The 14,367-nt window shown below is 41.4% G+C and overlaps 1 protein-coding gene across 2 annotated transcripts in view; it reads left to right on the plus strand.

Annotated features, from left to right (window-relative positions):
* MAML1 (mastermind like transcriptional coactivator 1) overlaps window positions 1-14,367 on the plus strand; it is a 42,720-nt gene that overhangs the window by 17,458 nt on the left and 10,895 nt on the right. Inside the window, exons 2-3 of one of the 2 annotated variants that reach the window (XM_054977811.1) lie at window positions 3,165-4,571; window positions 5,823-6,083. In XM_054977811.1, the coding sequence (XP_054833786.1) occupies window positions 3,165-4,571; window positions 5,823-6,083 (1,668 nt within the window). The remainder of the gene's footprint in view (window positions 1-3,164; window positions 4,572-5,822; window positions 6,084-14,367) is intronic. The other variant, XM_054977812.1, reaches the window with a different exon arrangement.

Raw genomic sequence — 14,367 nt, forward strand, 5'->3', positions numbered from 1 at the left:
ATTTATAAGTAATGGAAAGATCCAGGTCGTTTATCATTTTATAGACTTATATCTTCAGTATCGGTTATAAAATTTTGGCATGAATTTTAGCCAAGCATCTTAACCTGCTTCTAGATCAATATATTTTTCTGGAGCAGACTTGAGTTTTTGAAGGGCAGACAAATGTCCTGAAATTAATTTAATAGATCTGTCAAAGAATTCCAACAATCTTTTTTATTATACAGATGCAGAAAAAGCACTGGGAAAATATAATTTATACATAGCATGGAATATAGATTAGATGGCATTGATGCTATGCTTGCCCCATGGATGGCGGGGGGGGGGGGGAGAGATAGGAGAGAATTTGTGACCAGCCTGATCCAAGCAGCGTTAATCAAATTTTCAAATAGATTTGGGTTATAAATTACCCCCTTAAAGTTGCCACTGGAATCATTTATTGATCATCCCGATTTTAAAGTGGCTAGATTAGTAATTTCATCATATAGGTAAGGAATGGTTTGACTAAATTAATACACCTCAGAGATATCCAGTTGAGGCTTCTAGTTATGTAATTATATGTAATTAAAGAATTTTATACAGATGATAAGAAAATTACACACACACACACAGAGAAGGATCTTAGAACGTTTGAACTAATCTTTTGTAAGTCATGGACACAAAGGGGTTTATTGAAGACTTTCTATGGGGCTGTTATAGAACAGTTTAAGCCAGCTTTACTTTTTAAAAGAAAATGAGGAAAAGATCAGTTTCTTAAACCTGTCCACACAGGAATGGTGCAAGCTACATAAATTAATGTATACTTTTTCTATGAATTGGGGTTAAAAAGAAGAGAATCAAATTGCTGTATCGTTGGTGCTATATCTCCGCCAGAGTAGATGCTGGAGATGTGTTAAAGCAACTAGCACCTTCCAGTTTGGTGTAGTGGTTAAGAGCGCAGGACTCTAATCTAGAGAGCCGGGTTTGATTCCACACTCCTCCCCTTGAAGCCAACTGGGTGACCTTGGGCTAGACTCACAGCTCTCTGGAGCTCTCTCAGCCCCACCAACCTCACAGGGTGTTCTGTTGTGGGGATATTAATAGCATACTTTGTAAACTGCTTTGAGTGGGCATTAAGTTGTCCTGAAGGGCGGTATATAAATCAAATGTTATTATGTTATTCCTGCATATCTGGTGGAGTTTTCCAGAGGTCCAAGTTTATTGGTACAAGATATTCAAGCATATAGATTCAGTTCTGGGCAGGCAGATTTTAAAAATTCAAGCATGGTACTTATTGAGGTCTTTTCAACAAAAGTCCCATGCAGATTCAGAACTTTGTACCTAAATATGCATGCGGCAGTGATCATTCTAATTGCTCAGTCTTGGGAAAAGAACACTTTACAGATAACAAATGAATGGCTATGTAACATGATATTTGATGTTAAGTGAAATAACAGCAATTTAAGTATTTAAGAAAAAGCAATGATATATCGTTTAATTATTGGAATCAGCTGCACAGATCTCATAATGTTCAGCAAGAGATCCTACAATGCTTAAAACCGCTTATAAATGTAATAGTTATTGTAATGTTTTTCTTCTGGCTAATGAAAAGTGATGATTGTATTGGTTTTTTTCTGAATTTTTTTCTGTATTGTATATTTTTTTTTATATTTGTGATTTTTTAAAAAATGAAAAATCGCTATTGCCAATGACACATTTGAAATCTGGTGCATGGGTAGCTTTTAGAAGTACCTACATTATAGGGTTTATTTTGTTAAAATACTCTCATCGAAAAACTTATAGTGAGGGATGCATGTGTATGAAATATCATTTCTTTAGCCTAAAGTATAGGCCAGTAGGTGATAAGGCAATTGCTTTGAAGACAGACTTTCATTTTAATTGTGCAGTATTCTTCTTTGAATCCAATCCAGTTAACGTTCATATAGCCCGTATCATGTTTGAGATCTTCTGAATTGAATTTATGTAAAATTACAATTGGCCCCAGGTAAAAGTGTTAGAACCTCAAGAAGGTTCTGAGGCATTCAAGCTTATCAGGTCCAAGTTTGGATACAGATGTATCTGTAATTGGTTGTGTTGGAACCTTGCTATTTCTGGCAACATATGTCAGCTTAAAATCTTATTTTAAAATAGACTATAATTTAGTATAAAAATTTGAAAAGGGAAGGGGTTCCTTCTGTCTGAGTTTTTCAGTCCTTTTTCTCATGTTCAAGTATATCTTGTAAATATTTTCTTGTTGGTTATAAAAATATAATCTAAACAATTGGCTGAACAGTAGATTTTCTTTGGGATGCTGTGCAAATTACCACTTGGCAGTGTGAGTCACACTTATCCGCAGTTGAGCACCTCATTGATAAACTATATATATGGTACATGGGAAGTTGTACCATGTGCAACTTGTTATTTGCATTGAGAACTCCATAGAGCCATGCTATGTGAGCAGTGTTGTGGCTACTGCTTATATCGGCTTGGATCCTTCCTAGAATTTCCATGGGCACAAGGAGAGGAGGGCAGTTTTCACTGCTTTCCCCTCTCCCACAGCCATCCAAAACTCCTCCCTGAAATACTACTCATGGGAGGTAATGGAATAGTTTGGGATCAAATGTCTCCTCTGAGAGGGAGAAGTTAGTGAAAATCACCCCACCTTTATGTTTGTGGAAGCGCTAGGTGGCATCAAAGCCACATTGCTCTCCCTTTTCTTAACCTTAAAGACTGAATCCTTTGAGTTTAGGAAAGTTATATTTTTGCCCCATATTTAAACAAAATACAGCACAGGGGAGGCTACATATTGTGTATGTGTTCTAGTTTCAAAGAGCAGCCGCCTCTACAATTACAAGAGAATTTAATGTACCACATGATCTCCATATTAATGGAGGATGGAAGAGATGACCATGCAGAGCAGGGTGAGAGGGAAGCAGCCAGGCTTTCAGGAATGCTTCTAAGTCTGCACTTGAGTGTTAGCTTTAAAAACAACTTACACATTCTGCAGGTTTGTTCTGCTTGCATATTATAACTCAAAAACAAATGTTGTTTTATCAGATGGTTTATAATAGTTAATGAAAATAGCTGGCTGAAAGATTTTGTCTCATTATATCCTTTGCTTTGCACCTACACAAAGACGATCAAACTTTGTACTACATATATTAATTTTAATCTGTTTTCTCTTTCAGCAGCTTCATGAAACAGTGAAAAGGAAACTTGATAGTTCTGTTTCCCCTCAGAATGGTGACCAGCAGAATGGCTATGGGGAGATGTTTTCTGTGCCCAAGAAATTGCGTCATGATGATGGTCTTGGTAGCTTGAGTGGCTCCTCCAATGGACTTCCTCCTGTATCTCCTCTGCACCAGTTGGACAGCAAATCTTCCAGTGGAGATGTTTTGCAGCTTAATGGAAAACATTCCATGGGCCTAGATGGCATCAGCAAAAAGTGTCTGCGGGACTCTAATGTACAACTGAATGGAAGCAGTGATGCTGATGACTCTTTTAGTATTGCTTTGAACAAGGAGCTCAAACAAGAACCAGATGACCTTCCTTGTATGATTCCTGGAGCAGGAGGTTCTATATCTCAGAACAACTTGATGTCTGATCTTAACCTTAATGAGCAAGAGTGGAAGGAGCTCATTGATGAACTTAATAGGTCAGTCCCAGATGAAGACATGAAAGATCTGTTTTCGGAGGACTTTGAGGAGAAGAAGGATGCTGACTCTTCAAATTCAGCTGCACAAACTCCATTGCCACAAGACGTCATTATAAAGACCGAATTTTCTCCAGCTGATTTTGAGCAAGAGCAGATGGGGTCTCCACAAGTCAGGTCTAGTTCCTCTGGCACAGCCTTCATTGGGAACTCTTCTGTACCTGTTAGTGCTGCTTCTCCAGTGGTTAGTAATTCTCAGAGTATGTTTCAGCCATCTAATCAGTCAGTAACCGAAAATACTAACCACCAGTCTATGATGCAGCCATCAAACCAGTCTCAGAATGTGCAGAGGCCTCTATCTAATTCTGTATTACCTGGACAGAGTACAGGAAGTGCCAAAGACATGTCATCTGCTCAGCAACTTCAGCAGATAGCTGCCAAGCAGAAGAGAGATCAGTTGTTGCAGAACCAACAGCAAGTCCACCAACCCAGTCAGATTTCCAGTTGGCAGCAATCTGGACCTTCTCATAGTCCATTAGCTGTTTCATATAGTATGGAAAATCCTACTAGCCCTTCAGTTTACCAACAGGACTTCAGTAACCAGAAACTTATGATGCCTAATATGCCAAACAAGAGTTCTCCCAGGGCTGGAAACAGTTATTCTGGAAATATTCTAAGCCATCAGCCAAATAGTTTAAACCAGAACTCTGTATCTAGTCAAAGCTCTGTATTGGACTATGGGAACACAAAACCTCTTTCACATTACAAAGAATGTGTGCAGGGGGTTACAGTACCTGGACAAAACAAGACTCCCATGTTGGCATATATGCAGCAGCGTCAACAGGCTCCACTGCCTCATATGAATGATGAGCAGAATGGGATGTTTGTAATGAAGCAGAAGTCTGGAAATATTGTCTACAGACCTCTAGTACCACATAGCCAGGTGAATTGCTTATTGAAGCCAACTAACTGTAGTAAATGGTGGGGGGAGGTAAATATGTGGAGCAAAAATTAAAAAACTAGTTGTATGATGTAAGGTCTTTAAAGAGGGCAAGAGCAGTAACCACTAACTCAGTATATTTCCATAATAAGACTGTTTCTGATGTCCAGAGCCCATTGTATGATCATCAGTCTGTGGTTGAATTGTTTAAAGACAGATATAAAATTATTTGAAATTTGTTCAGCATGGTATAATTAAATAACATTTTAAGGAGACATTTCTGTTGGTGGGTCTATTTGAATTGGCTTTTCTAGGATTGAAGCTTGTTTTCTTCACAGATATTATTAGTTGCATGGAAAATAGAAATCATTTAAACATTCTAGATCCTATAAAGACAGTAAACTCCCATCTCTTGTGTTTCATCTAGTGTGTTGAAGATTCATCATACCATGTAATAATCACAAAACACACATGCCCAGAAAAATTTTCCCATGTCCTTATTTTCTTACTGTTAACCTGTTATACTAGGGTTCTCACTGAGAGGATGACAGAAAGGAAATGAAACTTTGGGCTTTAATAGAAAGGGTGTGCTTCTCTTCCACTCTGTACATTGGATATAAGGAACTACTGCTATTTAATCATCCCTTTTGATATATGGGAGCTCTTTGATGTGCCTTCTGTTTGCTCCTTTCTCTGTGGACCAGCTACTCCACACTATAGGCTGAATTTCATGTATATCAGCTTGCCATGTAGAACAGGCTCACTTGTGAGGTTTTGTCTCCAGATCACAGCCAGTCTGCATGGCAGCTGCATCATCAGGAACAGCTTTTAGTCAATCTAAATCTGGCTAATTCTCAAGGCATTTCTAAATAGCAGGTTATAGTCAGTCCTCTTCTTCGCTCTCAATGATGACATCTAAATAATTGGCTGAAAAAATTAGTATTAGTAGGTTTCTTGAAACAGGTCAAGAGATTTATGGTGATCTTTATTTAATAATGTATGGAAAGATGTGTCATGATTTATGGTTAAACTTCTTTTTGTGCTTTTTACTAATGTACAAAGAAGGCACTATGATGAAAGAAAACTTTAATTATCAAAGCTGCATTGACCATTCCTTCTGGATGAACAACTGTGCAAGTTTCTGAATATAGATTATGTGTTGTGAGTGGGTCAAAAACAGAGAAACATGTAGATTTAATATGTATCTCTAAACTGAAGTCTAGACTGACTTTCTAATTATTGCTGCTTTTATAGGATCAGAATTCTTCAGCTAATGTTCCTCGCATTCCTGTTTCTGTTCCTGGCCCTGGTGTGAATACACAGCCTCCCAATGTTTCCATGGCAGGTAACCATGGCAGTACAGCCTATCTCAACAGTCAGCAGCAAGCAGCTGTAATGAAGCAGCACCAAATGCTACTAGATCAGCAGAAACAGAGAGAACAGCAGCAAAAGCATTTATTAATGGAGCAACAGAAACAGTTTCTAATGGGACAGAGACAACTTCTCGCTGAACAGGTAAGGGGTATCAGAATGAGAAAAGGAAACGTTTCTTTTTTGATATTTGTTGGACATGAACTTCTCTTAGCTGATTAGGTTAAATGTTGTTTTCAAAAGCTAGGCCCAGCCTGCCTGTTGCAAATTTGAAGGTTCTCTATCTACATGCAGAGAAAGGAGCCACTGAATGCCTTTCTCCATCTGTTGGTTATCTCCACATCTCTTGCTTTGATTGATTTTGGTCCTTCCCTGTGAACACATGAAGCTGCCTTCTATTGAATCAGACCACTAATCCATCAGTATTATCAACTTGGACTGGCAGCAGCTCTCCGGGATCTCAGCTAGCAGTCTCTCAAATCCCTTACTACCTGATTCTTTTAAAACTGGAGATTCCAGGTATTGAACCTTGGCCCTTCTGCATGGCAGGCAGATCCTCTACCACTGAGCCACAGCTCCTCCCCTCTTGTGACTGCCAGGGAAATTAGTTCTTAAAGAAAGAGACTTTTGGAGATAAAATGTGGTTGGAGAAAAGTAGCAAGTAGATTGTGAGGTAAGTACTATCAAAATCAGATTTCAGTTTTAATCTGAAAATAAATGGTGGACAAATGTTTTTGAAAAGCATTTTTGAATTCTAGGCAAGATGTGTTAATTGCTTTAGTAATGTTTGATTGGTGATCAAACTATGCCTGAATGTTGAATGGAGAATCTGAGGACACTATTGTATATGTGAGAAAGGTGTGATGTTTGCTATTCAAGAGGATTTGTATTTTTGAAAAACTATCAAGTGCTGACATAATGGAGAATAAAATGGCATCTGAATGGATTTTTTTGTTACAGCTATAAAATGCTCAGTAGCTGAGCAAAAACAAATGCAGGAGCTAAATTGTAGGAGGAATGTTTAAACAGAATTCACATTACTAAAATCCTTAAGATGTTAAGTGGATAAGAATCTGTATTGTAACAAGATGTTGACTGAAGTGGATCATTGGGATCATATTACTCCAGTACTGGTCCATCTATACTTGCCTCCAGTCTGTTTCTCAATACAATTCAAGGTGCAGCTGTTGATATTCAAAGTCCTGTAATGGCTTGGGACCAGCATATCCAAAGGACCACCTACTCCTTTACAAATCTAACCAACCACTGTGGTTGTCTTCAGAGGCCCTGCTTTGGGTGCCCCCACCATCTCCGATTATATGTATGGCAACTCCAGAGAGGGCTTTCTTGGACATAGAACCAAAATTCTGGAATTCTGTCCCCAGGGAGCCTCATCTGTCCCCTTCTGTTGCCATCTTCTGCTAATGGGTGAAGACTTCGTTGTTTCATCTCTCGGTGATCTCTCCTTCCTGCCCTCTTTCCTGTTTTAGTCGTTGTTTTTATGTCTGTGCGTTATTCTGGTGCCTTGGTCGCCCTGATGAGAGCAGAAAGGTGGGGTGTAACTTTTGTAAATAAATAAAATATGCAGATAGGCCGCTCTGTTTCTGCAAGGAAACACTGTTGCACTTTATTGAGAGCTGCCAGTTGAATGCTCTCTAAACGAAGCCATGGTATGTTCATTATCGTGTCTTCTGTATAGTCCCCCATGGGAACTGCACATGCACAGGCCAGCCACGGACATTCCAAAGCTCCTAGAGGCGCGAGGCATTCACCTAGCCTTTTCACACGCTTTCTCCCCAGGCGCAGTTTACACCCAAAGCATGCCATGAAATGGCATTGTAACTTAAAGTGTCTCTTTGGGAGTCATATGGTTTCCCGTACCATTACTATGCTGAAGAGATTTGAAGGTTCTCTGGGAATGTACCTATCCCCTCATTACTTCTTCCATGACGAAGACCCTTATGTTTCAGTTCACTTGGAACTAAGAGGCAAAACTAAACCTTCATTGGTTCCAGAAGACCACACTGTTCTGGAACCAACATTGAACCATACTACTCAGTCTGATGATGACTCCAATGTTGGATTGGACTTTACATCAGAACCATCTCCACAGAATTCCTTACTGAGTATTCTGCTGTGTCCCAAATGAGGATCTCTGCTTGTACATTGAACATTTAGTCCGGATGGCAAGATCTGTGGATGTTGAAGTGACCTGCTCTGCTCTCCCTCCTCGGATCCAGTCTTCATGGTCCTGCATTTAGAAACAGCTGGACCAGTCGCATTTTTGATAATGGAAGGCATGCTTGATATGCCAAACGTGTGGTTCAGATCAGCCTTGACTCCAGCGACATCAAAACTGGATAATATGTATAAAACCAAAAAAGAAGGATCAGGTTTCCTATTTGCTCATCCTCTTCCCAATTCTATTTGTTATCAAGACCCTCTAAGGCAAGGGCCTCCAAAAAAAACACGGGCTGTTGAGCTCCAATTGATAAGGAAGGCAGGAAACTAGACATACTAAGTAGAAAGGTTTATGCTTTTGCAGCCTTAAGCTTTTGAATCAGTAATTATAAGGCCCTTATGAGGGCCTTATAAGGCCCGGATGATAAGCAAAGGCTTGCAAAAATTTTGCAAGAAGCTTTAAGGCTCTCCAAACAACAGATTAATACCTCCAGGCATATTAGAGATTGCTCTTCGAGAGCTATGGCCTCCACAATTGTAATACATAGGAATGCACAGTTCAGAACCATAGTGCTAGCCCCTCAGCATAAGTTGAGGATAGAAGACCTTCCCTTTGAAGGTACAGACCTTTTTTCATCCACCACAAATGAGGCACTCAGAAAGATTAAGGATGATAAGGTGACAGCAACGTCATTGGGTATCACACCTCTGTACCCAAATCCTTTTAGGCAAAGATTTCCCCAAGGTTATATGCGCCTTACAGTAGTAAATACAATTGGTACCATACCCAACCAATACAAAACATTGCCCAGAGGCTTTCAACATCCTCCTTCTTCTGCCTCAGTTCAGCCTCGAAGAAAATATTTCCAGATCAATTCGAAAGGTGATTCCCATTCCCCAAAGGATCAGTCTGGATCCAGTAAACAAGGTTTTTGATGCCACACCTTCCAGGGCCATGTCAGACAACCACTTGTTTCCTCTACAGGCTTGGGAGTCAATCACTCAGGAGGCTTGGGTGTTGTCTATAGTTAGCCAGGGTTACTGCCTGGAGTTCAGGACAAACCCACCCAACATTCCACCTCTGTGCAACCTTCCATCGTCTCCCGCCTTACTCTTCAAGGAAGTGCAGTCATTGCTGTAGAAACAGGCAATAGAACCAGTTCCATCTGTTTGTACCGATTGAGTTTTTTCCTGATACTTTATTGCGTACGAAAAGTCATGAGGTTCCCACCCCATTTTAGGCCTCCATTCTCTAAACAAGTTTATACTTTTCAAAAAGTTTTGAATGTTGTTGTTAAAAGATGTTCTACGTTTGTTAAAATCTCAGGTTCGGTTTAAAATCGGCTGAAAATCGGCAGGTTCGGCTGAAAAATGCTGATGTGACTTTGTTGACTACTTGGTGCTGCGCTTTGAATTGATCTATGGGTATAGTGCTTGAATTGACTAAACAGTTTGGAGTGGTGGAGACAATTCGCCCTTGAGGAGGTCGGGACGAAACAGTGGAACAAACCGGTGCTGCTTGTAGGGTGTCGTGGCTCTGCTTCGTGCAGCCTCATGCATTTTCTTCTCCTGCAATTTGCAGGGCTCCTTGTTATATGGACTTTGACACTTGTACTTACCTGGTGATTGAGCGTGGATACATGCACCTGTTTTTCATTGTTTCTTTGACTTGTTCTTTATTATTGTGATTTACATGTGATTACATCACTTTATTGTGAATTTCTTCAGTGTTTATGACTGCCAATCACTTCAGTATTGTTCATGGGCAGGAAAGGGGACACCTTTCAGATCCCTTCATCGAGCTCTCTCCTGTATGCATTCCCCTCTCTTCTTCTTGTGACATTGAACTCAGTAAGATGATGAGGGAAGATTCCTCAGTGATTGTAATAGCCCCTTACTGAGTGAGGTAAGCCTGGTTTGTGACTCTATTCAAAATGGCACAGGGCAGAATCAATCATTTTCTCCTAACACCACATCTGCTACAGGACAATGTGGTTCTCCACCATGACCTGGGCACTCTGAAACTGACAACCTGGTTCATATCCCTCCTGGACTGAATCTCTCTTCTCCAAAAGGTTCTGTTGGGAGCTAGGAAACCATCCACCGGGAAATCATACCTAGCCAAATACAAAAGACTTTATCTTTGGGCCACAGGCAACAACTTACCTAGTCTCGGCCTCATTACCATCTTGTTTTGCACTATTTGGCCCAGCTTAAGGATCAGGGTTTGGCTAATTCCTCCATTAAGGTACACCTAGCAGCCATTTTGGCCTACCATGACAATACAAACAGGAAATCGCTCTTTGCCCAACTACAGTGCAAATCCTTCCTCAGAGGTTTAGCAAACCTATATCTTCCAGCATCTAGGCTGATTCCCCAGTGAAGCCTATCCTTGGTTCTCATTTTACTCATGCATAAACCTTTCAAGCCCCTAGCTACCTGCTCCCTTAAAGTTCTGACAGCTAAAACAGCCTTTCTGGTGGCTATAACCTCGGCTAGTAGGGTGAGTGAATTGCAAGCCCTGATCTCAGCTAGAGGGTTTCCTTTCATTAAGATGTTCGCAGATAAGATGGTCCTCCATCAGAGCCTTCCCTTTTTGCCAAAGGTCGTTTCCGGTTTTCACTTAAATCAGGACATTGTCTTACCGGTATTTTCCCCTACTCCTACAACTGACACTAAGGGACTTTTGTACACTATTGCTGTTAAACATGTGCTTCTACTTGGACAGGACAACTCCTTTCCAAAAAGAACCTAATCTCTGTCTTGTTTAAAGCCAAAAAGGCTCTGAAGGCTACCACACAGAACATTTACAATTGGATAGTTCGGCTCATTAGGGATTGTTATAAAAATCTAAACAATCATGCCCATTGCACATAAGAGTGCATTCTACAAGGCCTCAGTTCACCTTGTCAGCCTTCAACTTGGGCATCCCTGTAGAGGAATTATGCAAGGCGGCCACCTGGTTTACATCATCCACATTCATCAAGCACATTATGCCATAGACGTAGACTCCAGAAAGGATGCAGTGGTGGGCAAGGCCATCCTCAAGAGTCTCCTGGGTAAGTTAGTTCACTAATCCCCCATGTGGGACTGCACAAAAGACATGACGATGAAAACAGGGTTGCACTTACCTATAACTTGTTCATCAAGTGTCTCCTGTGCAAGCACACATCCATCCCTCTCTTCCTGCGGTGTGCTCTTTTTTCTTACCTTCCTTCTATACCAGCGGCTTAGAGAACTGAGAGAGGGAGCTGCTTGCCCTGCCTTTTATAGCCGTGTCTGGAGGAAAAGCGCACAAAAAGGCTAGGCAAGCGTCTTGTGCCTCTAGGAGTTTGGAACATCTGCAGCTGGCCTGTGCATGGGCAGCTCTCTTATGTGTCTGCACAGAAGACCACTCCATGAACAGCAGTTACAGGTAAGTGCAACCCTGTTTTCCTTTTTAGCAGTGAAAAAACTACTTGGGAAAACAGTTTACCAAGGAAGTTTAAACATTACTGTAATATTGCTGGGGTTTCTTTTCACCCCTTGTGAATAGGAGTTTGTTCAGTTATGGGATAAGTCCTGGATCCTGGATCCAGAAGGCAAATTAAATTTACCTGGTAGTAGAGACCTTTCCTTTTAACTCTCAATGATCTTCCTGCCTTGGTAATGGAGGCAGGGTTTCTTTAAAGCATATTCATAACAAACGAAAGGAAAGGTCATTTCTCCTCAGTGGGTTTTTTGTGAAGCATTTTTTTGTCTCGCTCCCTCTTTTTAGGTTAGAAGGACTTGCTAGGAGACACAGGCATCTACCTCTGTGGTGTTTCCCTCCTATAATGCTGAAGTAACATCTTTTTCCTTTTTTGTCAGTTTCCTTTCACTCCTTTGTGCTGTGATGGAAGAGGGAGGCTGTTGGGATTAGGCAGCTAGGCCTAGTGAAAAAGATGTTTCAGGAGATGGAATTAATCTGCAACAGTGATGAGGCAGGATGCTTCCATTTCAGTGTGCTCCTCCCTCCAAGTTTGCCTCCAGGGTCTAGCTTGGAGATGGTGCAACAAGCAGCGAGTCAGAGCTCAAAGGTGCCCTCTCCTCCTGTTATTAAAAGGGACACATCCAACTAGGATTTTAAACTTAAAACAGGTCACCTTAACAAAACCTGCCCAGATGGCATACATCCTGTCTTAAGTGCACGAATCTTTCCCACCCTTCATACTCCATATCATGGTGCTAGCTTGCTAGAGGAAGGGAAGAAGCTGAATTGAGTGAAGTTGAAATACCAAATACCTCTTCTAAGCCTTTAAAGCCATTGGATGCTTCCCTTGCATTTTCTTCTGTTCCAGTATTCTCCTCCATTATTCCTTTCCAGCTTTCAAAAAGTCAAAATATATTCATGTATTCAAGAAGTTGTATTCAAGTTTTATTGTCTTCAGGAGGGTGTCATGGGAGATGTAAAAGTGTTTAAGCATTGATACTCTGGTTGCTACTCTTGGTTCTAAGTCAGTTCTCACTATAGATTCTTATGAGATTTTTTTGACTAGAATGTCATCGAAGGAGCTTCCTTCTGGAGTTTGCTCAATTTTCAGGAGATTACTGCCTGTCGTCGTGGGTATTCAGCAACCTGAAGAAACATCTTCAGTTGATTTCCAGCATCTGTTATATTTTTTATTTATTTTTGTTTTACTTATTTATGTCATTCATAGTCCTCCTTTATCACTGAGCCATAAAGATGGTTCTGGAAGCAGACTGCTCCTCCGTGATGTTTTTAAATCATATTTATGGGTCTAAAGAAGTTGGGTGAGATGAGAACAATTCTGGATTGTAAGCATGTAAATCATTTCCTAATGAAGAAAAGCTTTAGATGGAAACCCTTCGTTAGATCTTGTCTATCATGAGCAAGGGAGATTTCAGAGAGATTCTCCCTCTCCCTTGTTGCGTATGTTGCATAAATCTCACACTGTGTAATCTGCCTTGAGTCTCAGTGAGAAAGGCAGACTATAAATGACAGAAATAAATAAATATGGTTGATTTAAATTATAGGTACTCATGCTAATCATGTGTGTGTTTCTGTGAAGCATGTTAACCTCTATTTATTTATTTTCTTCCAATTTATAGTCCCCCCCTCCCCACACAAGTGGGCTCAGGGCGGATCACAACAGACTTAAAATACACCACGCAGTTAATCAACATCACCATTAAAAGCATAAATAATACATATTCAATTTAAAATATATACTACAACTATATAAATACAAATATAAAAACAAAACATGGCAGCACATGAGCATTTTACAGAAACTATGTGAAGGACAGAAGGTGACATTGGGCAGGAGGGCATAAAATTTAACCCCCCCACCAGAGGGGGGGGCACCACCTAGCATCAGCCATATGCCTGGCGGAACAGCTCTGTCTTGCAGGCCCGGCAAAATGCCAACAAGTCCTGCCGGGCCCTGGTCTTGCAAGACAGAGCATTCCACCAGGCTGGGGCCAGGTCCAAAAAAGCCCTGGCCCTGGTCGGCACCAGGCAGGCCTACCTAGGACCAGGGATCTTTAACAGATGTTTATCGCTTGAGCGAAGGGTCCTCTGGGGCTTATATGGGGAGAGGTGGTCCCACAGATACGACGGTCCCAGTCCACTTAGGGCTTTGTAGGTTAATACCAGAACCTTGAACCTGATTCGGTACTCCACCAGCAACCAATGCAGCTGGCGCAACACTGGTGTTATGTGTTCCCATATTGGCATTCTGGTGATAACCCGCACCGCTGCATTCTGCACTAGCAGTAATCGCCGGATTAGGCTCAAGGGAAGCCCAGCGTAGAGTGCATTACAGCAGTCCAGTCTAGAGGTGACCATTGCTTGGACCACTGTAGTTAAGTCACGGGATGATAGATAGGGAGCAAGTTGCCTGACCTGACGAAGATAATAAAAAGAAGACCTGGCAACCACAGAGACCTGATCCACCATGGTCAAGGAGGAATCAAGAATCACCCCCAGGCTCCTAACTCTCGGGGCCAGTGTAAGCACTGCCCCATTGAGTACAGGAAGTTGGGGTCCTGAATCCGCATTTCCACAACTCAGGTACATGATCTCCGTCTTCGCAGGGTTCAGCTTCAGCTGGCTTTGTCTCAACCATCCAGCCACGGCTTCAAAAGCACGCTCCAGGACATCCGGGGCCGATCCAGGCCAGCCGTCCATCAACAGATAGAGCTGGGTGTCATCCGCATATTGGTGACACCCAAGCCCGAAAACTCCACATCAACTGGGCGAGGG

Source organism: Eublepharis macularius, chromosome 4 (assembly GCF_028583425.1).
Source record: "Eublepharis macularius isolate TG4126 chromosome 4, MPM_Emac_v1.0, whole genome shotgun sequence".
NCBI lineage: Eukaryota > Metazoa > Chordata > Lepidosauria > Squamata > Eublepharidae > Eublepharis > Eublepharis macularius.